This window comes from Microcebus murinus, chromosome 1 (genome assembly GCF_040939455.1).
Source record: "Microcebus murinus isolate Inina chromosome 1, M.murinus_Inina_mat1.0, whole genome shotgun sequence".
Lineage (NCBI taxonomy): Eukaryota > Metazoa > Chordata > Mammalia > Primates > Cheirogaleidae > Microcebus > Microcebus murinus.
Window position 1 is genome coordinate 55,968,295 of NC_134104.1, and position 25,338 is coordinate 55,993,632.

The 25,338-nt window shown below is 36.5% G+C and overlaps 1 protein-coding gene across 2 annotated transcripts in view; it reads right to left on the reverse strand.

Annotated features, from left to right (window-relative positions):
• Positions 1-24,600, reverse strand: part of BTLA (B and T lymphocyte associated) — a 33,002-nt gene extending 8,402 nt beyond the window's left edge. The window contains exons 1-3 of one of the 2 annotated variants that reach the window (XM_012787472.3): positions 24,181-24,600; positions 7,573-7,896; positions 1,368-1,403 (exon numbers count right to left, since the gene is read on the reverse strand). In XM_012787472.3, coding sequence (XP_012642926.1) covers positions 1,368-1,403; positions 7,573-7,896; positions 24,181-24,268 — 448 coding nt within the window. In that variant the 5' untranslated portion in view covers positions 24,269-24,600. The remainder of the gene's footprint in view (positions 1-1,367; positions 1,404-7,572; positions 7,897-24,180) is intronic. The other variant, XM_012787473.3, reaches the window with a different exon arrangement.
• Positions 24,601-25,338: the final 738 nt, after the last annotated feature.

Here is a 25,338-nt window from a genome sequence, read left to right on the forward strand (position 1 = left end):
CTGAGGCACATTAGGATCAGCAAGAACTTTTCACATCATCAGAACTTGAATGCCTCCATTCCCCCTTCAGAGGCATTCCTCAGGAATCCGAGGCCTCAGTTCCCTCTGCCACCTTTTGCTTTATTGCTGAAGACATGTGGCTCTGTAATAATTTATCTTTTGGAAAAATCCTTTATTTTGCTAGGGTTATTCTTCCATAGAACAATCTCCATAACAGTTCTCAGAAAGCACTTCACCAAGCCCTTCCATTTGCAGTATCTATTTTAACTCTCTTGTTAGTCACTTACAGGGAAGTCATTGCCTTTGTCCAGTCTCATGACTTGAGAATAGTGTTATTGTTCCAATAATTTTGCCCAAATTCAGACAGCTAATGAGTAGCAGTTGGAACTCAATTCAACATGTTTCTGACACTAAATTCAAGTTTCTTCAACACAATGATCTTTCCTTGTATCATAACTCATTGATATTTCCAAATACCAAATACTTTCAGTATCCCCAAATATGTTCTTCCTAGCATACAGCAAATGCTCATTATAATTGATTCATATTAATGTGCATTAAGGCCCTGTTTGTCCACAGTTGGTAGCAATTTATTAGTTATATTGTAAAACAATTTAGTAGACCACAAATACCATTTTTAAAAAATGAAATAGAACAGAATAGAAAATATCAGAATGCATCACACACATTAGTGCAGTGGTTCTCAACCATGACAGTTTTATCCTCCAAGGAACATGTGGCAATGTCTGAAGACAGTTTTGGTTGAGAGGAGGGAAGATAGCATCTAGTGAATAGAGGCCAGAAATTCTGCTAAACATCCTACATTATGCAGGATACCACCCCTCTCAGTGAAGCCAAGAAGTGTCCACCCCAAAATGTCAATGGAGGAATCCTGTCTTTAAGTTAAGCATGGCTTTGGGAAACTTCTTTTCAGATATGTGTGTATTATGGGTTATTATATAAGATCTATTTTTTTATTCTGGGTTGCTATTAACATAGTATGAAAAATACTGAAGTAAGACATTCTATTATAATGTGTTTGATTTGTTTCCCTAGAGACTTGGTTTTGGAGTCAAAATGATCAATGGCAATGGAAGCAGGGCATAAAGCAGTTTGGTAATTGAGAGCGGTAACAAAGATTTTATTGTTCATGCTGCAGCTGCTGTTTAGGCTGGGCCCTCAGCTAGATCATTGCCAAGAGTGACAGGCACAGCTGTCTGGGGGAGGGTGTTAGATAGTAATGAGGACCAAGGTTCCCACAACAGATAACCTAATATAAACAAATCTGCTTGATTAAGAAGATCCAATTTCTATTATTTTTCTAAGCACAAAACAAACTAGTTTTCTTAATTTTATTTGATACTTACTTATTAGAGGGAGTTCTGAATTATTTTGAATTTGTTCTGAAATAGAGAAATGGGATAAAGAATTGAAATTGGTTGAGAAAACAATAAAAGCATACACTTGGGTATGTCCCAAATCAGAGCTAGTCTTGGAAAGAACTCCAGCATTTGCACACTAACAGAGAATCTGATAGTCTAGCTCAAGGTCAGTTTGCATAGTTTGTGGATCATCACCTTAAGGTCATGAACACAAAGTAAATTCCTGGGTTTATTCTGAAGATCACAGAAAGACTTTGTAAATATCACATAACCTTCATCTGTTCTCTTTGATCTCCTCTTCCCCATTCCTTAAATATAAGGCCACAATACAGCCTGAGTGACACCTCTGGCACCTGGAATAACAAGATGCACATTCAGCAGGTGCTCCAGGAAGGGATGCTTTTGATGATGTTCTGGATGCTCATTCTGAAACAAAGATTATACCTCTCACTTCCTGCCCTCCCACTCTACACATGTTTTCCTGCACAGATAATGACCATCCCACTTTTGTGAAGCTCCTGATCATACCAAGGGAAGGTTGGGAAGGATGGAGTTTCAGGCCAATGTGTCTTCTAGTGACTTTTCCCAGCTCTGTCAACTTTTCCCCTGGGGATTTGCTTTATTTTGCAAAGTGCTTTTCTTCATTCTGGGAAAATATTGCTTTCTCAAGAGCATGCAAGCCCCCACTCTGTCACAGACCTGGTATTTCAAGAACCAATTCTTAACTTGAACATAAACAGCAAAGAAGAGTCAGATACAAAAAATGAGAAAATTCCCAATATCCCTTTGGAAGAATATTTCAAGGGAAGAAAATATAATATTTTTTATCATACCTTCCAAAATTTATATTAAAAACATGGTCCTTAAACATAATTCTGAGGATATTTTCCTCATACTTAGTTCATATTTAGTTTACTGAGCACTTCTTATGCTTAGTTCACTGAGCCCTTTCAGGTTCAGAAGAAAAAGGAATTTTTCTTTGACCCTTTCCCTGTTATTTTTGTTTTTACCATTTCACTAAAGGAAAATACACATCCAGTTTAAATTAAAGCTAATTCCTAAATAATTTATTTGACTTTTGGGAAGGAAGTAGAAATAATGCAAAGAAATATGACACAATTTGTGCCTCCCAGGGCATTATAATCTTTCATGGGACTTAAAAGACATTACCATACATTACTACAGTGAAACGACATGTGTGATAAATGAGAGATACAGACCTCAAATGCCATAAAAATTGACAGAAAAGAGAAATCACTACCCCTAAGGTGATCCTGGAAGGCTTCCTGGAGAACTTGGGAAATGAGCTGGGGTTGAAAGGAGGGTTAGAGTGTTGATAAGTGGAGACAAATGAAGGGATTCCCTACAAGTGGCAAGAATGGCATAGAAGGGCCATGGTGAAGACATGGCAATAGCAAGTAGGGATGTTAGGCTGGAGTTGAGAGGCTCTGTATAGAATCCAGAAAGGTAGGTGTGAGGAAACTGTGGAAGATCTTGAATGCTGGTTAACAAACATGAGCCTGGCATTGTGAGCACCAGGGATGCTTTGCAGGCAAGTGGCCTTATGAAAGAAGTGTATTATGCAGATTAAGAACATTAGTAAGGTATTTGGCTGAAAAGGACCAAAATGAGAAAGCACTAAAGACAGAATTCAATCATAGAATTAATTAATTAGAATCATTTAGAAGGAAGATAATGAAGGTCTGAGATGTTCATAGAAGCTATTGAAGGGAACGCATATAAAGTAGAAGGTTGTTGACAAACAAGAGTAAAAAGCCAAAGCAAAGGTTCTAGGATTTTTCAATGTGGATCAAGGGCATTAATTAACAAAGTGATAAGAAAGGGAATGATAAGAGTGGTAGGTGAGCAGGAAACTGGGAGCACAGAAATCTTCAAAAGGACACAAGATCTTCATGTCTCCTATTTGGCTCTTAGACTTTTCTCTTTCACCACTTCATCCTTCATACTCTTTGTCCCAATTGGACACTAATAAAAACCCCTCAGGGCATTTAAAAGGGTTTAAGAGGGAATGCTGTTTCCCCTGTCCTAAAGTAGGGCTTCCTCCTCCACAAAATAGATTGATTGTGGATCTTAATCTCAGCCCTCACTTGGTCCCTAGAGCAAGCACCTTTATGCACTTTAAAAACTATAAGCCATCTTCAGTGGTTGTGGAATGATCCAAATATGGGAAAGAGGACAATCCATAATATTGCTTCTGTGTAATAGAAATTTCTGTTACAAGTAATTATTAGCTTGCCTCTGACCCTGCCTAATTCCTCCCTCTTGCATGGAAGTAGACCAGTGCCCACAAAGAAAGACTGAATTACACAAGAGGGCTTCTCTTCTGAGGAAGATGGACTCAATCCCTTGAAATGTTATTTTATTATATTTATTATATAAATTTTTCATTTAGCACTTATTTGTTCAATAGTATAATTAACATCATTCCAGAACTAACGTTTTATAAATTTTCCTTATTTTTCCAGTTTAAAAAGTAACACTTTTTAGAAATTTAATATTTTTATATCATTAATGTGAATTAATTTGCAATTCTTTCCAGAAAGCATTCATTCCATACATCCTCAATATAGGTTTCTCCAGGTTGGTAAAGGCAATTTTTGTACTTTGCATAGATTATATTCTTTAATTCATTTACAAAGAAATATTTATTGATCCCCCTACCATCTATTGTAGAGAAGCAAACATGTTTAAGACACAGCCTCCATACTGAAGAGGTATATAAGTCAGTGCAGAAATAGTCACCTGCAATTAGCACTGAGCTTGACCCCAAATTGCCCAGGCAGAGTCTCTAACTCTGCTGTAAATTTCTTCCACACCTCTATGCTTCATAGTTGAGGGTTGTAGCTAGCATTAAAGTGCCATGCATTCTTTCGTTGGGGTGCTGTAAGGGATTCAAAGCATTTTAAAGGAATTTCAATGGATTCCTTCACTGGAGTACTTTAAGGAAGTTTAAACACTGACTCCAAAGTAAGCATATAAGGTAATAAATTAATTTTTAAAAGAACAGACACAAAATGTATGCATTCAAGTGAATCGTATCTATAAAATAAGTAACCTTATGTGGCTGCATCTAGAGTTTAGTCATGCTACTACTACACCAAACCTCTTTGAAATTTCTCCTTCACAATAAGCTTCAGGTTTATGGGCAACAAAAGGAACTTCATCCTATTTTTTATAATTAAAGGGTGCTCTTCTTTGATCAAAATATACTTTTTATTGTGGCAAAATGCATGTAATATGAAAATTACCATTATGCAATACAATGGCATTTAAGACAGTTGCAATGTTGTACAAACATCACCACCATCTAGATTCAAAACATTTTCATAACCCCAAAAGCGAACTCTGTATCCATTAAGTAGACCCTCTACATTCCTTATTTCCCTAGGCCCTGGCAACCTCCAGTCTACTTTCTGTCTCTATGGATTTGGCTTTTCTTAATATTTTATATGCATGGAATCATACAATACATGACCTCTGTGTCTTGCTTCTTTTACTTAGCATAATGTTTTTGAGGTTCATGCACGTTGTAACATACATTAGTACTTCATTTCTTTTTATTACAGCATAATTTTCCATTGTATGAATACGCTACATTTCCTTTATTCAGTCATCAGTTGATGAACATTTAGGTTGTTTCCACCTTTTGGCTGCTGTGCATAATGCTGGTATAAGCATTCATGTGCAAGTTTTAAATTTCACTTCAGTATTTACTTAGGAATGGAATTGTTGGGTTCTGTGACAACTAGGTTTAACCTTTTGAGGAACTGCCAGGCTGTTTTCCAAAGCAGCTACACTACTTTACATTCTCACCAGCAATGTAGAGTGTCAATTTTCTCCACATCATTTCTAACATTTGTTATTTTCTGGGTTTTGCTTTTGTTTTTTTAATTCTAGTTATCCTAGTGGATGTGAAATGGAATCTTATTGTAGTTTTCATTTGCATTTCTGTAATAACTTATAGCATTGAGCATTTTTGTGTGCTTATTGGCCATTTGTATATCTTCTTTGATGAAATGTTTATTCAAGGTTTTTTTTGCTCATTTTTAAATTAGGTTACCAGTCTATTTGTCATTGAACTGTAGTTGTTCTCTAATATTCTAGGTAATAATCCTTTATAAGATACATGATTTATAAATATTTTATCACATTCTGTGACTTGTCTTTTCACTCTCTTGATAGTGCCTGTTGATGCACAAAAGTGTTTAATTTTTATGAAGTCTAATTATCTATTTTTGGTGTTTTTGCTTATGCTTTGTAATCACATCAAAGAAACCATTGCCAAATCCAAGATCAGAAAGATTTACCTCTATGTTTTCTTCTAAGAAAACATAGTTTTATATAAATGTAGTTTTTATAGTTTTAGCTCTTATATTTAAATCTCTGATCCACTTTGACTTTTTTCTAATATGATGTGAGGGAGGTGCTCAAATTCATTCTTTTGCATGTAGATATCCAATTGTCCCAGCACTATTTGTTAAAGAAACTATTTTTTTCCCATTGAATGGTCTTCACATCCTTGTCAAAAATCAATTGCCTATGGATGTATGGGTTTATTCTGGGCTCTCAATTCTATTGCATTGATCTCTATATCTGTCCATATGCTAGTACCATTCTGTTTTGATCACTGCCATTTTTTAGTTAGTTTTGAAATAGGGAAGTGTTAGTCCTTCAAATTTGATCTTCTTTTTCAAGACTGTTTTGCCAATTCTGAGTTTATTGCAATTCCATGTGAATTTGAGGATCAACTTTTCCATTTCTGCAACAACAACAACAAAAAGCTGTTTGGATTTTAAAGGAAATTACATTGAACCTGTAGATCACTTTGGAGAATATTGCCATCTTTACAATATTACATCTTCCAATCCATGAACATGATATGTCTTTACATTTATTTACATCTTCTTGAATTTCTTTCAGCCATACTTTCTTTCATCTTCATGGTTAAATTTACTTCTAAATATTTTATTCTTTTTAATGCTATTATAAATGGAATTGTTTTTCTTAATTTTGCACGGGGGTGGTTGTTCATTGCTAGTGCACAGAAATGTCACTGATTTTTGTATGGTGATCCTGCAGCCTGCAACTTTACTGAATTCAAATATCTGCTCTAGCAGTTTAGTTTTTACATTTTTATTTTATTTCAAGATAGTATGAAAGTACGAATATTTTGGTTGCATTTTATATCTTTGCCTCTCCCTAGCAAGGGTTAGAGAGGATCTAGTATTTTTTAATGAATTTTTAAGAATTTTTCAACATATAAGGTCATGCCATCTGTGAATGAAGATAGTTTTACTTCTTCCTTTTCAATTTTGATGCCTTTTATTTCTTGTTCTTGCCTAATTGCTCTGGCTAGAACTTCCAGTTTTATTGCAAATGGAAGTATCAAAAGTAGGCATCTTTTTTTTTCTTCCTGTTCACATGGGAAAGCTTTCAGTCTCTCACTGTTGAAGATGATATTGGCTGTGGAATTTTCATAAATCAAATATTTTTACTCTTCCCTCTTCCTCTCTCTCTCTTTGTATTTTTTCATGTTTTATTCAACTTGGTTTCTCCTAGCTTAACCTCTACCTGTCTTTCTTCAGATGTTAGATCCTATTAAAGGCCTCTCTGGGCAGGAGGGGGAGACAGCTGAAGCTATGAATGTTCCTAGAAACTCATTAGGGTGTGAGGTTCTTTGTGTGCTGTTTGTCCTCTAAGAAAATTATAATCTATTAACAAGTGTATAATTGTCCAAGCACCATAAACATAACCTCAAGGAATTATATGTAACAAAAGTCAAGGACAAATATGTAAAAGAAAAAATAAAAGAAAAACAGGATAAAAAACACAGAACTATTTACAACTAGAGGTATTCACTTTGTTATAGTTTTTTCAATATATAGCGATCTACTTTTAGACTTATCAAATAAATTTTATAACCCCTAAAGGCAAGATCAATAAATTTTATTATATTTTTCTCTATTCTTCTCTGCCTCACTTAACCCCTAAAACACACACACATGCACACACATGTGTACACACATGAACATAATAATCGGTGAAGTACGGCAGACTTCTAGTGTGCCATAGGAGTTCAGCCTCTAGCACCCTCACTTGAGAGTGGATCACCTTCTTCCTGGAAGCATGATGAGAAACACATTACACAGTCTAGGTGTTGAGAACTCACCTGTCACATAAATGGTTGTTGAGTGGCTTGTAATGAGTTTAGACGAAAGATTCGCAGAACAGCGGTATGACCCATTGTCACTAGGAGACACTGGTTCGAAATGTAGAATAAAAACTGAAATATTCTTGTCTTCCTTCCAACTTGTGTGTGGTTGAAATCTATCTCCAAGATCTAAACAGGCTGATCCTTTGATCTTGCACCAAGTCACATTAGGCCTCTCCTCACAGTATTTCACAGGGCATTGCAGTTCAAAGGGATCTCCCGCTGAGACAGAGTGTATGGACTGTCTCTTAATGTAAAGTTGTACATCACATGATTCTTCCCCTAAAAGATGGAAACAAAACTAAAATCAAAGATGTTCTTCTGGAATGACCATATATATGTGGCTTCAACAGTTTCTGCCAACTATTTCTCAAGCATTATTCTATAATTTTCCTAGATAACCATTTCTAGCAATTAATCCTCACTAGCAGAGTTTCTGGTACATAATAAATATTTGTTTAAAAAATAAAATAAAACATTTAATCCTCTGTCTTAGTTCATTTTCTCAGAATACCTGAGATTGGGTAATTTGTAAATGATAGAACTTTATTTGGCTTGTTGTTCTGGTATAAGAACCCGGTGCTTGTATTTGGCAAAGGCTTTTGTGCTGCATTATCCCATGGTGGAAAGCAGAAGGTGGAAGAGAGAACATGAGTCAAAGAGAAAGATGGGGACCAAACTTTATTCTTTTATCAGTAGCCCACTTTTGCGATAGCTAACCCACTCTCACAATAAGGGCATTAATAAGTATTCATGACCTAATCACCTCTAAAGGTCCCACCACTTAATACAATCACAATGGCAATTAAATTTCAACATGAGCTTTGGAGGGGACATTCAAACATAGCATTCTGCTGCTGCCCCCCACCCCAACAAACTCATGTCCTTTTCACATACAAAATACATTCATTCCCTCCCAATAGCCCCAAAAGTCTTAACTCATTCCAGCATCAACTCAAAAGTGCAAAGTCCAGCAGCTCATCTAAATCAGATATGGGTGAGACTCTGGGCATGAGTTATCCAGAGGCAAATTGCCCCTAACCGTGAGCCTGTGAAAGCAAAATAAAGTTTCTACAATGCAATGGTGGGACAGACATAAGATAGACATTCCGATTCCCAAAGGGAGAAACAGGCAAAAAGAGAGGAGTAACAGTCCCCAAGTAAGTCCAAAACCCAACAGAGAAAACAACATTAAGTCTTAAAGCTGGAGAACACTCTACTTGGACTCCATTTTCCACATCCTGGGCACACTGCGGTAGGGGTTGCCCCCCAAGGCCTCAGGCAGCCCAGCACTTAAAGCTTTGCTGGTCTCAGTCCAGGCTTCGGCTTTCATAAATTAAAGACTCATAGCTGCAGCTCTTCCAAGCTAATAATGCTGCAGGCTGGTAGCTGTATAGTTCTGGGAACTTGGTGGCAGTCTTATTCCCATGGCTCCACTAGGCATAGCCCCAGTAGGGACTCTCTGTGGTAGCTCTGACATCACATTTTTGCTCAGCATTGCTTTACCAGGAGCTCTTTGTGGTGGCTTTGCCCCTGCAACAAGTTTCTTCCTAGGTCCTCAGGCTGTTAGCAACATCCTTTGAAATCTAGGTGGAGGTAGCTATGTCCCCACAGCTCTTGCATTCTGCAAGCCTGCAGAGTTAACAAGTGGGTGCTGCCAAGGCTTTCAAACTGTGCCTTTTGGATCAGTGGGTCAAGCTGCACCTGGGCTTGCTAGAGCTGTGGCTAGGATGGCCAAGGAGCACTGTGACAGAATGTAGGGAGCATGAACATAGCTTTGGGCTGTGAGCCTATGTAGGGCACTGCGGTTTCCCCTCAAACCAGCCTGCTGTCCTAGAGCTCTGAGCTTGTGATGGGAGGGGCAATCTCAGAGATATTTAAAATGCTTTAGGGCAGCAGTTCCCAACCTTTTTTGCACCAAGGACCCATTTCATGGAAGACAATATTTCTACAGACAGTGGGGGAGGCGGGGGTGCAGAACTCAAGCAGTGATGCAAGCAATGGGGAGTGGCTGTAAATACAGATGAGGCTTCACTTGCTCACTGTTCACCTGCTATGAGCACTCCCCCACTCTCCCAACTCCTGCCCAAGTTTCATGAAAGACATTTTTTCTGAGATAAACTGAACCCTTTGTTTCTCTAAGTGAAAGGAGGAACAGTGATCTGCTTCTTTTGGAAGTTCTGTCTACTGGGCCAACATGCTAGAAATTTGCCTCCCTTTGTTTTGGGGGAAAAGAGGTTTTCTTGGAAATAGGTCTTTCTATTATTTTCTTTGAAACTCCAGTTAGCAATTGTCAAATGTGTATAAAATCTGTAGCACAGAAGACTTTTAAAAAATTTCCTATGTCATTGAATCAGTTATTGTTAACTGATCATTATTTACCTTGTAATCTCAGCATCGGAACTATAACTGAGAACAAAGATACATGAGATAGAAATCTTCTATAGGCAGATGAAATAGATATTGCAAGATTGAAAATTTATCTCATTTTATACACAATTATTAAAATTTCATTATCAATTCCTAATTATTCCAGAGGGCATAATTGTATTATGTAACACAGACTAATTATGATGTTCACAATAATGTAACAGTAGTTGCCCCTCCTCCCATAGATATAAAAGTGTAAAATTGAGAGTGGGGAATATGTAACAGAGGAATGGGCTGAGAAAAAAAAATATTTTCTCTTTTTGGAGAACTGAAACCTCATCCTGCCTCAGGCCAAAGTGGTAGGGAGGAGCAGGGAAAAGGCCTTTTATTCTTATTTGTTTGTTTGTTTTGTTTTGTTTATTTTTTATTTCAGCATATTACAGGGGTATAAATGTTTAGGTTACATATATTGTGTTTGCCCCACCTGAGTCAGATCTTCAAGCATGTCGTTGCCCCAGATGGTGTGCACACCCATTAGGTGTGAATATACCCAGCATCCCCTACCCTCTCCAATCTGCCCAACACTCGATGAATGTTACTACTATATGTGCACATAAGTGTTGATCAGTTAATACCAATTTGATGGTGAGCATATGTGGAGTATCACAAGAATGGAAAAAAAAGGCCTTTTATTCTTATCCCAGGTGGCACCAACTGCCCACTTAGGTGGCCGGCAGAGTTCACAGGCTTTCTCTTTAGCGAAGATGGGATGATTAGAATAGTTAACATAGTCATTGCTTCAAGCTGAGAACACTCCTTTTAAAAACTCTGTATTTCTGCCTATGTTCAGGAAAAATTTGGGTTTGGGGATGATCGTCTGCTTTTTCCTGCCATTGCTGGCAAAGATAATAAATCTCTTTCCTTCTCCCCAAAGACACTTGTCCTCATTCTTCTGATTCAGCCTCATGGACAAGTGCCAAGTTTCAGTAACAATAAGATTAACAATAAAACTTTTAATTATGTTTAATTTCATCCATTTTTTCAAAACAAAGAATTGTGCAGTCTGTTTTACAAAGAATTTCACCAGAATGGTTACTTCAAAAAATGTTTTGGTCTTGAAAGAGCCAAACTTTAATTACTTAGAATGCACATTTATATGGAACTATTTATTCTCTGATAATTCCTGGACTAATATTTTCCCTTTTGAGACTCATGCATAAAAAGAGCATGAAAAATGGCATGTATTTACAACAACCACTTAAAAGCCTTTTTGCATCAGTTACATCATATGATTGATGTATAGAAGATATATATATATAAGTTGCAGAATATTCTACTATAGATTTGACTCCTTAAGAGCTGGTGAAACAAAATAGACAAAGATTACCTTTAGTTAGACACTTTGTGGTGATTTGTGTTTTTTTATTTTTCTAGTAAAGTTAAAGCTAAACACATTGTCTTAAGAATAATTTCTCTTTAAGTTCTTTTTTCTTCATCCTTTAGTTCTTTCTTAGCCTTTCTATGTTTTCAACTACTATTTCTCTCAGCAATATATCTAATCTATCTATTTCATTAGTTCTTTCATTCACCTTCAAGCATTCTTCTGAATAAAGTCACAGTTTTCATAGGTCATAATGACATAAGCATGCCTGAGATTATAGCCAAAACTCTCTTTTATAGACAGAGACAGCTAAAAGCCTTGCCTATGATCATATAGCTAATCAGATGTTGAACTAGTGGGCAACTTTGGGCCTTGAGTTTCACATATCTGTCTACCTAGGACATTGTTTATGTCTACACTCCTGCCAGCATGAATATTCTCATTTTAAGGTATTTCCTAACACCCAATAAACCTTTCACTATAATTTCTTCTCACATCTCATCAACCTGTACTCAAAATAATTGAAACCTGATTGGTTTTTCCAGGAATCAGATTGAGAAAAAGGACCTGCAGAGAACTTTTAGAACCTCTGAATATTTACTTATTTACAACTGCTTTGAGACCTCAAACAAGTTCACTTTAAGACTTCCTAATTCAGTTTCTTCCAAAAATTCAGAACCAAAATGAAAGCAAACTGAAAGGTAAGTTATGAGGATGAGGTTTTCAAAAAATTGAAGAGAAAGGGTAAGATAATTTACGAAAAGGAAGTACCTAACAATACAACACCTGAATGTGATTAGACTTATGACAAAAATACAACGCCAGAGGCAGAAAGTACAAGTGAAACCCTTGTTTCCAGAAGTCCATTCCTCTCCGTGAAGTTAATAAACTCAGCCTCTTAACTTCCCTTTTCATTTTCTTGGATAAGTCAATAATAGTTTATGGAGCCTATAAGTCTGTGCTAGAATTGTGAAAAACTATAAGACGGTTATAGACCAAGATCTTTTGCCCACAAGGGGCTTACCATTTAATTGGTAAGCCAAGAGTAACTAACCATTAGGGCACTTTTCTAGACTAAATTTACTATCTACCACTCTTTTTCTTTAAGTTTACCTGAGCAAACTCAGGGGTCTTTGTAAGCTGGTTGTTAGAGGGCATAGGAATAAATAAGACAGAATGCCTGCCTTTGTGGAGCTTGTTTTCTAATGGGAAATAAAGATGCATGACAAATGGGAGAATGGAATAACACTGTAAAGAAGTGCAAACCACTCTGCCTGGATATGCAAAGGATTAACTTCAGCTGGGGATACTGGGGCAAAGCTTAATGAAAAGGTTATATTTGAGCTGAATCTCAGTGAAGGAGTACCCCTTTGACAATCAGAGCAAATGATGGAGTATGAGGGTGTTTTAAAACTGAGGAAATGCATGGGCAAAGGCTTAGACTCCAGGAATCTCATGGCAGATTTAGGGAATTGATAAACAGCTGGATCATGGTTTTCTGAAATAGTGATATGGAGACCACTGGTTGTTTCAGAATAAATGGAATAAACATTAGATGGGATAAATTGAAACTTTGCTTTCCACCATGATAAAATATAGTGCCTAATTTTGGGGAGATATTTATAAAGGGCTTGGAAATAAAAGTGATAAAATTCATTTGAACATGGTTGTTTCAAATCCTAACACACTGTATGAACTTGAGATAAACACCCAGTCTTGCCAGCCTTCAACTTCTTCCAAATAAGATAAAAGGATTAAACTATAAAAATAGGAAAGTCTTTACTCAACATCCCCCATCACACAAACACACACAACTTCACCTCCCTCAATGTATCACTGAAACTGTGAAACCACTTATAGCCTGAAATCTATTTCTATTATTAATACAATATGTTAACTTTCCAGTTAGCCATAGGGCTGTCATGTCATGCTAGTACCACATTAAATATCCCTTCAAGTTCCAGCATTCTGTGACTATATGCTTGGGCAAAGTGCATAAAGAGGGTTAGGGGTAGAGAAAAGACCTAGCTATTTGTCCTGGCCACATCACCGACTTGCAGTAGGATTACAGAAACATCATTATGGTTCCTGAATATTCTCTCATCATATGGTTCCAGAAAATTCTTTCATTCATGATCACATTGGCTGCCTCTTGAATGGAGGAATGAATAGCTGGCGAATGTAGGTTTGCAGGCTGACATTGAAAATCATCAAGAGTACTCCTTCTGTGAGCAAACCAGGTATTATCATTCCTATCTCTTAGAGACTAAAAGTGACACTTGTAGTGTAAGAATGACCCACTGAGCCAAATGGCACAATTCTCATTTTCCATCTGACAAGCATGTTAACACTTCTTTTCTGCCTGTCCTGAATTACACATATCCATCTTTTGGCACTCAGGAGACACACAAAAAAAGCTGTCCCCAAGGGGTTTGTCTTATCAAACAAGTATTTTCTAAAGAGGAATGACAATCATAGCTGTTTTGGGGTGTGACTTATCAGCCAACTATCAATTATTTTTGTTCCTGCTGTTTTTCTCAAACATTCATATCTGATGGCAGGGGATTTTTAAAGTTAAAAATAATTTCAATAAGTATATGCAGTAAAAGCCTGAAAACCTCTACCACCCTCAGGTTCTTATATAATGATATATTCCTTTTTAAGTCACTCTAGATTTAGAAAGCCTCTCAATTTCAAAATTCTTATGAAAACCACTTGTGAGTTATTATGGTATGTACATTCTGTGACCAGGTGGTACCTAGTATATTTTATGTCCAGAGTACATCATCTTTAAAAACCCATTGCTCTATGTGGAAAAATATTTAATATTTTCAGAAATAATCAAGAACTGAAACAACCAATAAAATGGCCAGAAAAGAAATATAGACAGTGAATATTTTCTTGTAATGTACTTCATATATAAAACCATGCAAGTTAAACAAATATTTGAAAAATAATGTAAGAATACAACATTAAACAAATATTTGAAAAATAATATAATACAAAAATGGAAAAATGCACAGGTATGTATTAATAATTTTTATATCTCCCTAAACAATATAAACTTTGAACATTTAGTTACAGTCCGATAGTTTATGTAAATAATTGTCTAGTGCTAATAAGTGACTTGTATTAAAACTGAAATGCTGCAAATATACAATTTAGGCAACTACTAAATTGTAACACTTATGTAAAGTTTTATTTTCTTGATTCATTCTTTAGTTTTAAAACACTTTAAAGAGAATACATTTCAATGAGAAAGATATGAATCAATAAAACATGTCATGTATGAAATTAAGTTACCAAACAAAAACATTACACCTTATAGTTTATACTCTGTTTCATTGTCCTAAATTTTAAACACAAATAAAAATTAAAAATGGTTGTATAGAATGACAGAAATGAAACAGTTCTTGTTCTGCTTCTTTGTCTCTACAAACTTTGTAGTGTTATTGTTTATTTAAAAATTGGCTGTTGAAAGGCAGGAATATGTAGTGCCATAGAGACTGGGCATAATGTACTTGCAGCAAACTCAAGTGATTCTGAACATTATGAATTTACTCTGAAAATGAACACAAGTAGCCAGGACCAACTCTATAACCAGGAAGTTTCTGAGTTAACTTGCATATAGAATGTAAGTTATGTCAAAGGATAAGTACTACAAACATGCTAATTTGAAACATACATACATATTATTAAAACTCACCAGTAATCATAGTAATTATTTAGAACTTAGGCCAATAATATTTTTAGGGGGAGAATATTTTACCACTGACATTGTTCAGAGTTGCTAGTACATAGTGATAATTAAAAGTAGACCAACTTATAGTTGTTTTTAAATTAAGTACAGACAATGTAGCCCCTTATGGTCCACATCTAGAGGGTGCAAACATCCCACTGTCTATGACAAATTAATAACATGATAGTTTCTAGTGCAAAGAAGAGGCAAAAAGATGCTTACATCACTCTTCAATTTTGCCATTATATTTTTATTTGATTATCTTACACATGATATAACTTCTCAGGGCTTTCAAATTCCCAACAGGAAAAGAGTCTTTCTGGCTAGGTCAATCAGGAAAGGTTTCATGGAGAAGGAATCTCTTCTTACGTCCAACCTCATCTTCAGACAAACATGGTCCTCTTCCCATTATCACAGTATAATACCATCATCTGCCCAGTCACTCTGGCCAGAAGCTGGAGGCCATTTTGGTCTCCTTCCTGTTCAGCACCCCATTCAAGTTAACTTGATTTGGCATCCAAAATACCTTTCAAATTTGTTTCCATGACACTGTCTTAATTTTGTTCTCATTCTATTCCATGTGGATTATTGTCACAGCCTACCAACTGTTCTCCTACATTCATTCCAGACTTGGCTTTGCTTCACTCTCTTGACCTCAATCCATTCTCTACATAACTGTCGCAGTTTGCATTCATAAAATGAAAATCTAATTGCAAGACTTTGAAATCTAAAACCCTGAATGACTGCAGGAATATGTCCAGACTTCATGAAATGGCATTTATCCCCCGCTTCCTTATGTAAGCTCACCCCACCCACACACTCCAGCAACCCAAGACCACTTGACATTCCACCATCTCCACTCCCTAGCAAATGTCCCATGCTATTTTGTGTGACATGCATCATTCTATTATAACTACATTTGTGTTATGTATCTGTCTTCTATCTGGTCTTCCACCTTCTTGATGGCATGGTACCTGTCTCTGTAGGAGGAGATGGCCTTAGGAAAGTATGAAGGTGAGATGGCATGTGGCCTGAAACCAAATGGAAAGAGGTTCATGAAGTGAAGAATCCTTATGACTAATTGTCTCTGTGCAGTATGGACTGCAAAACAGAAATAGCTAAGCCCTTAGGGCTGTGAACTAAAAGGCATTGAAGTGAGAACTTATGCCGACCAACATACCCTGCAGTGGTTAAGTTGTAACCACTAAAGAAAAACTAGACCTCATAAGTATTCAGTGTGGGAAGGCATGATTTATTAATATGTCCATTCAGGGGTGATTTTAGAAATATTTAACAAGTGATGTTTTGTGGTCATCCAGCTACCCAGACCAGCCAATCAGAAAGGAATACCAGTCACAAACAACTGCACATTCTAGTATCTTCCAGCTGAACAAATGTAGTTGCTGTATAAATACCATTAGGAGCTGAAGAGGGTAGGTAATTTGTGAAATCTATTAGCTATTTTTTAAAAAGGAAAGGTTGTGATTTTGAAACTTTTGTAAAATATTATTTCTTATTTTTAAAGACCACATGCCTAGATTATAACTATTATTGTGAGGAAAATCTCAACTGAGTTTCACTATTTCTCCATTGAAAAACTCTTACAAATTTGTGGAAAGTTAAAAATGGTTACATTCATTGAAAGAAATGAATGACTGTGATGAATATAAATTGCCTTCATTTGACCTAAGACAGCTTTACAGTGGAACACAGAAATCAAACAAATGTTTTTTTGAGAAACTAAAATGATTGCTAGAGGTATAACATGCCAATAACTTTCTGTAACATCAACCAGGATTTTAGCTTCTATCAGAAGATACTATATGATAGACAAACAACAAATAAAAATTTCAGACACATGCTGGGAAGCTGCAGAAGGAAAGAAGTCTTTGCACTCAGGAGGAAAAAAGGCTTCTAGAGGAGACTAATGGTATGTTCTGCCTTACTTTAGAGGATTGGAATAGTGGAGAGGAAGGGAGAGCTCATGGTTACGAGGAAAGGGAAATAATTTGTCTTGCAAATCCCCCCTTACAAATCAGAGTTTAGGATCCCATGAGGCAGTGGCTTGAGCACAGTCAAGGCAAATCCACACATAGCAATAGCAGCTACATCAAAAGACGTCAACCTGTACACCTTGGGAAATCACACACACAGCAGCAGAAAGCCCAATGGCATGCTTCCCATCATAAACTAGCTGATACATACTCGCAAAATCACAAATGTGATACATGAGATTAGGGTGGGGAGTTCCACCTCATACAGAAACCACTAATTTGATGTTGTATTGCACAGTGTCTCTTAAACTTATTGCTGTGACTCTGTGGTAAACAAACCCATTCCATTAGTCAGATAATCCCAGAAGTACTAGGAATACCTAGGGAAATTTAAATAAGAACAATGTGTGTGCAAACACGTTAAAATCGGAGCTTCTATCATAAAAGGCAACCATTGTTATTAATAGCTTAAGGAAAACAGTGTGACTTGTTCTTGTACAGTGAAAACAACTGAGCTTCAGTTTCTACTGTGAAATGAAAATATATTCATATACATCAACCTAGCAAATAACACTTAATGTAACACAGATCACAGAAAAAGACATAGTATGTAATAGTAGTTTTAAGTTCTTCTTCTGTGTGGACATTGTCTAATACTGATCTTTCAACAAGCAGAGCACTTCCTCCTTATCTAAACACAGACACACACACACATATACACAAAGTTCCCTTAGCAAAAATGGAACTGGAAAGAATTAACTTCATGTCAAGAAGACACACCTTATAAATCTATATTTATTCCCATTATTTGAAAAATCAAGACCGCGAAACAAGAAATTGAGAGAATTTTCACAATCATCTTTTATTACTATTTCTTCTTAAAACTCCCCATCTTAAAAAACTATATCTTCTTCTATTTATGTGTGAAACTGTTTTTCCATGTTTGCTTCCATATGGTATTTACTTAGCATACTTTGAAGCAAATTCTTCTAGAGTTAGAATTTCTCATAGTTAGCATAATATGACCATTTTGGAATAAAATTTGAAGATTTATCTCTTCATTCTAGTTGTATTAAGCAATTTAACATGTCAAGCCACATATTCTTTTATTTTTATCTAGTTTAGGATAATTATTACATGTTTTATCTAAAATGAGTCATTCCAGTACTTGCCATCACTTTTTCTAACATTTACCAAGGTTTACAAAGTGTCTGTGACATTTCCTCTCCTTGATATATTTAAGAATAGAACCAAGCAGATATCTTCAGAGCTATCAGGACCCATGGGGACTTAAGTAGTTAAATAGTTTAAGTCAGGGGTCCCCAACCTATGGTGAGTTGTATAATTATTTCATTATATATTACAATGTAATGATAATAGAAATAAAGTTCACAATAAATGTAATGCGTTTGAATCATCCCCAAACCATTCCCCCATCCTCAGTCCATGGAAAAATGTTCTTCCATGAAAATGGTCTCTGCTGCCAAAAAGGTTGGGGACCACTGGTTTAAGTTACATTCGGGAGGTTACCTCCAGCACCACTACTACACATTCATTGCCACTTGCCCACAAGCATACCATACCTCACATTATCAATGTGCTGTAGACCCATCCTAGATCCCTCCTAACAGGAGAAAAACAGGAATCCAACTAATATTTTTTGAGTGCCCAATATATGCTAGGCACTTTTAGGTACCATACATGTATTGTTTCCTTCAACCCTCACAATGATTTTACAAGGTAGTTACTATTATTGTCTTCATTTTTAAGTTGAGGAAACTAGGTATTAAAGACAAGCCACGTGCCTGAGGTTAGCAGGTGGTGTGAAGCAGAATCAGGAGCAGGACTTTAATCCAGGCCTGGTTAATTCCAAAGCACAAACCCTTATGCAGCAGGATTGTTATGAAAGTATTAATAAATGAGAACATACAGGAAAAGTTCTCAGCACTATGCTTGGCTCATAACAACAACAATAAATGACAGATATTATTATAATTTCTGATAGAATGGATTTAGGAAAGTGGCACAGAAGTTGAGTCATTGCCCAAAACCCTAAAGCCTATGAATGGTAGAGCCAAGATGGAAACCCTGAAGGTCTTCCCCAAGGGGCTGTGCTCTGAAAAATTACTCCCAACTGCAGTCATAGGAATCAGCAGTGATGCCAACGACTGGTATTTACATCAGGCAAACAAATATAACAGGAATAGAAAAGGCAGTACATTCCACATAAAGATGTTCTCTTTTCATATGAGAGAAGAGGCAGTTCAGAATTATACTAACCAGTAAGGCTGGTCTGGTCAAAACTAGACAGTAAAACAATTTTGTCTTTGGAAAATTTTCCAAGCTTGCACTAGGGACTTTTTCTCTACAACTCTACCCAGTAACAGATGTCCCCTGTGGTTCTACCCTATTGGTCACTGACTTTGCCTCTACAGGCCAGAGGATTCACATGCATTCTACTGGTGGAGGGTTAGTTGGTCAATGTGTAATTATACCTCTTGAGTAGCAAAAGTTTTCACTCAACTTAATGAGTCCTAAAGAACAATAATTCCTGTGGACAATCTGGAGACTAGCCCTGGTCAGGGGAGACTTTGATTGTCTGGTATGGGTGGGCCCTGTCTTTCAGAGAGGCTACGATCTCCACTTTGCTCACAGGGCCTTCAGGAAGAAAAGCAGGGCAGCGAAAGCACACTGCATACTGTAGAAGCTATTGACAGTGGTTTCAGTGAGAGCCTTTGGCATTTATCAGAAACCAACATGAGTATTTCTAAATATTGCCTTGAGTAGAAGGGTGGTTATCTGTGATGCTCAGAGTAAGTGTGGGTTATGTGTTATGGCTGGAAAGGGAAAGTCCACCTCAACTTTCTTCCCAGATATTTCCCCACATCTCTAATATATTCTATTACAGAGATTACACTGAGATTCATTGGCATTTTCAAAGCCCTTGAAAATACTCAGCAACACTCGTGTGGACATAAACTGCTGATTGTCCCCCAATATTTATTGTCCTTTTATAATACGACAGAGGAAAATAAAATGGGGTCAAACCCCCTGCCCCAACTAAAATCTAAACACCCTGCCTCCCTTGCAGCCAGCTTTTGGACGATGGGTTGTTTGTGATGTGTGAATTCCGGGTAGTGTTCAAAGGCGAACATAGTTATCAGAAAGAAGGAAAAGAGGAGTTAAAGAGTTCTGTCAGCTAAACCTAATGGTTTCCTGTGACTAGCCTAGATGGTCTTCTCACCCTATGCTGGACTCTGTTCAAGGTGAATGCCAAATGGTATATGCTTAGATTCCGAGCACACTAACACAGACTAGCACACAGACACATGCATATCAGCTCCTTCTTCCACAGAGGTAAACATGTAAATCAAGGACCATAACCGTGAGAGTATACCGGAGAGATGCCTAATATTGAGCTTATTTTGAGGTAATGGAATTGAGAATATTTAAAAAGTGAAGCAAATTGCATAGGATACAATTCACTGACGCAATGTAACTCAAGTTGCATAGCTCTCAAACAATGTTATCATTTCTTGGTGACTGGGGATAATAGTAAATAATAATATCAAAAGTTATTTATGGGTGACTTTTGCCAATCCCAAATGAAAGATTGTCTCCTGATGCTACTTTAAGAGGTCTCTTAAGCTAATTAAATTTTGGACTAAAAGCAAAAAAGACATTATTAGCTAAACTTACACAGCACTTATGGCATACCAGGCACTGTTCAAAGTGCTTTGAAGAATTAATTCATTTAATACTCACATCTAATTTATAAGGTTGGTATTATTTTCCCATTTCTTAGATGAGGAAACTGAGAATAAGAGACTTTGTCACAGAACCATTAAATGACAGGCCTGGAGTGCTAATTCAGGCAGTCTGGCTCTAGAATCCCTGATCTGAACCATGAAACCATGTTACTTTTTCAGGAACACAGCAAAAGGTTGATTTCAGTTTTTCGAGCTGATTACAAAAGCCTGTGAACATTTTTTTTCAACAATTAGAAACTCTAAAGAAAAGTGAAACTTAACAAATAATGGAAATTAAGTAGGAAAGTCTTAGAGAGGCAAGATAAACAGCTTTTGACTTCAACATTACAATTGAGCATATTTTGATAGTGGGACAGAGGCACTAAATTAAAGAGCTTCTCAGTGACACGGAAGTCTATTCAAGGCCGTAATCAACACCGGGGTTAATCTTTTCATGCCTTAATTCAAGAAATCCTGTAGCTGCAGAATGCGTTTCTAAACCTTTATGTAATATGTGGTGGGCATTTTTGTTTTAACAATACACGGGCATTTGGTAGCAGACAGAGCTTTATCTCTGGTGTTCTTCCCTGTGCACATTTCCATAGAAACGAAGAGCTGGAGCTGGAGCCAGATGGAAACACTATGCCATGAAACCTGAACTTTAGGAAATGACAGACAGAAGCAGAGCACCTTCTGTCCTTGTGCATCTGCTTCAACCCAAAGATGTGGCCAGTTTGTGATGGAGCAACTCAATTTGTGTATGATGTGGAGTATAGTGTTTAAAAGCTGATCCATCGACCATATTGAACGACCACAATAAAGCAGAAAGAGGACACAGGCAAGACCCAAATGGAGACATGGCCCTCACCATGTTCTCAAAAGAGCCAAACTATAGATGTCCTCTCCTTACTGGATCAGATTGGAATTTTTTTTATTACAATAACCAGTATCAATCACAGATTTCCTACTACTTTTATTCTGGATCACACATAATGCTAAGCGACATCTGGACATTAACTACAGCCCTCCTGCCTGTCTGAAGGTGAAATTCTCAGTTGATCCTCACCTGAACAAGTGTTTCTAGGCCTCAGACAAATGGTCCAGGGCAATAGGACAGACAACTGATAGAGACACTTGCCCCTGCAGCATGAAGAGAAGGTATTGACACTTTTATTATGTTCATCAGGACAGAAATCATATGCCAGACACTGAGAGGCAGATTTCCCTCTATTTTTTTTTTTTTTGAGAAACACAAAAAGCAAGCAAGCATATTTTTGTTATAAAGAAGGACCTTAAACAGGAAGTTTGCAGAGAACATGATATTTTTTTCCAACCTTATTATAGATGCAGCCTTACTCCTATGAAGAAGCACGCAGATCTCACATTGCTTTGAAGTAGGGGGAAAATCTTCAAAAATTATCTTTAAACACTTTGAAAATAAGCTACTGTAAAGAATTCAGCAATTTAGTAAATCACAGGAAATCCCCAAATATAAAGGATATAATGAATGTGGTTTTAAGAAATGAATCTGTCAGCTCTGTCTGGGAGAACAAATTATACCAAATGTTCCTTAGCTCAACTCATATCCTTACTTTAATGCAATTAATGCTACAATCCATTACATCAACTGCTATATAAGATATCTGGCCAGTACTTTGTACAAGTCTTCCCATTTCATTTTCCAAATAATTTGATTCATTATATTTTGGGCTAAATATATTGCATAATATATTCATTCATTTATTTCATTTAACTTTAAAAACTTAACTATCTTAAATAATAATGTTAAAACTTACTTCTCATTTAATTGAATTTTGTGGGGGTTGGCTTAATGAAAATAATATTATCAAAAATACCATTAACATTTATTGAGCTTTTGTTATGTATGCTTAGTATATTAACCACTTTACCCATATCATTGCACTTATAGTCTTCACAATAGCCCCATAATTTAGGTACAATTGTTATCTCTATTTTCTAAATGAGGAAACTAAAGAGAAGAGAGGATAAAAAAAACATAATCAAGGTCACACAGTAAGTGGCAGAGCCAGTCAATGAACCCAATTCTAACACTCCAGTCCATTTTTTTGTAAACTCTATGTCAGAGCACATTGGGAGGAGGAATAGAAGTCACACACCCGCTGCAATGTGGCATAACACTGAAAATGTTTTGTCTCCATTTCACAGAGAGTAGTTTATATACTCTTCAAATTGGGATGAATTCTGTTCAATAATATTTGACTCTAGTTGTAGTTGCATAACTATAGGCTTCTCATGGAAGGCGAAAGTCACTCAACCATCTAAGCACCTAGTCGACTTAATACCAAATACTTACAAACATAAAAATGTTTGGTTGACTGAGCATATTTTTACTCCATGCCTGGTTTTGTGGCATCCTGCCACCATAGAGACAATTTCTAAACCACACAGTTCTAGAATTGAAGATGGGCTTCCCATAAGACCTCAGTGATCATATTTTCTAATATAAAACCGCAGCACACAAACTGATAAATGTGCGCTTATGAGGGATAATAAAACAGAATATTTGAAGCTAGACTAACTGAGAAATCAGAATTTTCTACTAGCCATTCATAAGCCTTTCCCCTTTATAATATATGGGTCCCTGTGTAAACATAAGGGAGCAAGTGACTTCACAATAAAGAAGGAATTGTCTTCTTTTGCCTGCATGAAGTCTTTGCAGAAGAGGACAAATGTAATCTATGTAGAACTCAACTTGTTTTTGATGTTCAATTGGTAGTCAAGTAGAAAATAGATGCAATGACAGAATGCTTAGCTCTTATATTTCTCAGTACTTTCTCATTCAGTATTCTCAAGGCACATACCCTACTGAAGCAAGTATAGAGATTTCATTTAAAGAAAACATTGTTCAAGAGTAATCATGGAGACAGGTATAACCCCAGTTATCCAATACTTTTCCTACACAACTGAACACTACAACATTCTGCTAGACTCAGTATGGAAAGAACAAGCTATCTATTCACCATCAGCCAGAGCATTTTTTCTGGTAGTAGTAATAACTTTGTATTTATTTATAACATCTACTTAGTTCTCTTTCCTTACCTTCAGTATGTGTTTTTAAGAAGTTGGCCAGGCTATGGATCCAACGCCTACTATTTAGACATGTGAATACCACATTCTAATATGCTTCATGTCCTATAAATGTCTTCAGTGAAGAAATCTAACTGCTTGGTTTCGTCTACCATTACCCACTTAGCATAAATCACATCCTACTAAGTTCAGCAAGGGGACAACACGTTGCCTCCAAGACTCTCTGAGAAATAAAACCATAAATAAAGTAAGTAGGTGCCTTACCATGGATGCTCCAAATGTCGGGGCGTGGTCTTAGGAAGAGGACCCAAAACAATTTTCCAATTCCAAGCATGTCTGGCAGTGTCTTCATTGCCTATGCATATCAGGGATGGAAAAATTGCTCAAGTAGGTTTTCTTTCCTTCTCTGACTTCTTCAGCGTTGGATCATGTTACCTACCCCAGTGGCATTTGTGAAATAATAAAAAGAGAAGACAGAGGAGGTGGAAGAGGACAATAGAAAGAGCCTGAGCGATTTTGTGAAACAAAGTGAGCAGAAAGACTATGAGGTATTTTGTTGTGTGGTTTTTGCTTCTTGTCAAATCATCTGCTCACTTTCAAATACTGTGATCTGCAAAGCAGCTCCGTCCTTAACTTCTCCTTCCGTTCTACCACCCTTTTGCCTGCCCCACCTTGAGGTTTTGTTTCCATTCAACGTTCAGCGAAATGAACAATTAAACTTTAAAGAAATCTATATTGTTGCAATCTTTAGGTTGAGATTTTAATCAAATTGAGGTCAGGAAATTCATCATAAAAGTACCTACGGTAAGTATATATTTTCCCCTTTTTTATAGCTTGTGATTATGAAACTTCTTTTATGTAAAAGCTTTTTAGAATTTTTTTCCCTGAACATCATGTCTCAGTAAGATGAGAAGGCTTATTGTCATTAAACCAAGTGAAAACTTATCTGAGGTTATGGAGAAAATGAGTGACAGGAAGCACTTCCTTAACAGAAGAGGGAAGAACAGCACTTTTAAGTCTGTAGGTACATATCAATGGAACAGATCGTCACTGATATTGGCTACATGTTCTCTGTAAATAATAAAGTTCTGAGCTAAAGGACAACTTGAATATTAATTAAAGGAAACTTCCATTTAAGACATTGTTCATGCAGTTGTTGTCTGGATATTGTACAATAGAAACAATATTCACAACAGTGAATCAAATTCACCCACCTTTTAAGATTTCAAATGAGAAATCTAGATTTGTGATATTTGTGGTCATTATTGGAAGTTGATTTTGTAAGTCTTTCTCTTAGAGGTTGATGATTTTCTTACAAGGTCAATGGTTTTAAATAATAAAGTTTAAAAAACACAGTTATGTATTCATTGATTCAAATAGATAATGTGCTGTGGTTGGAGATAAAAGATGAATAAGTAACTG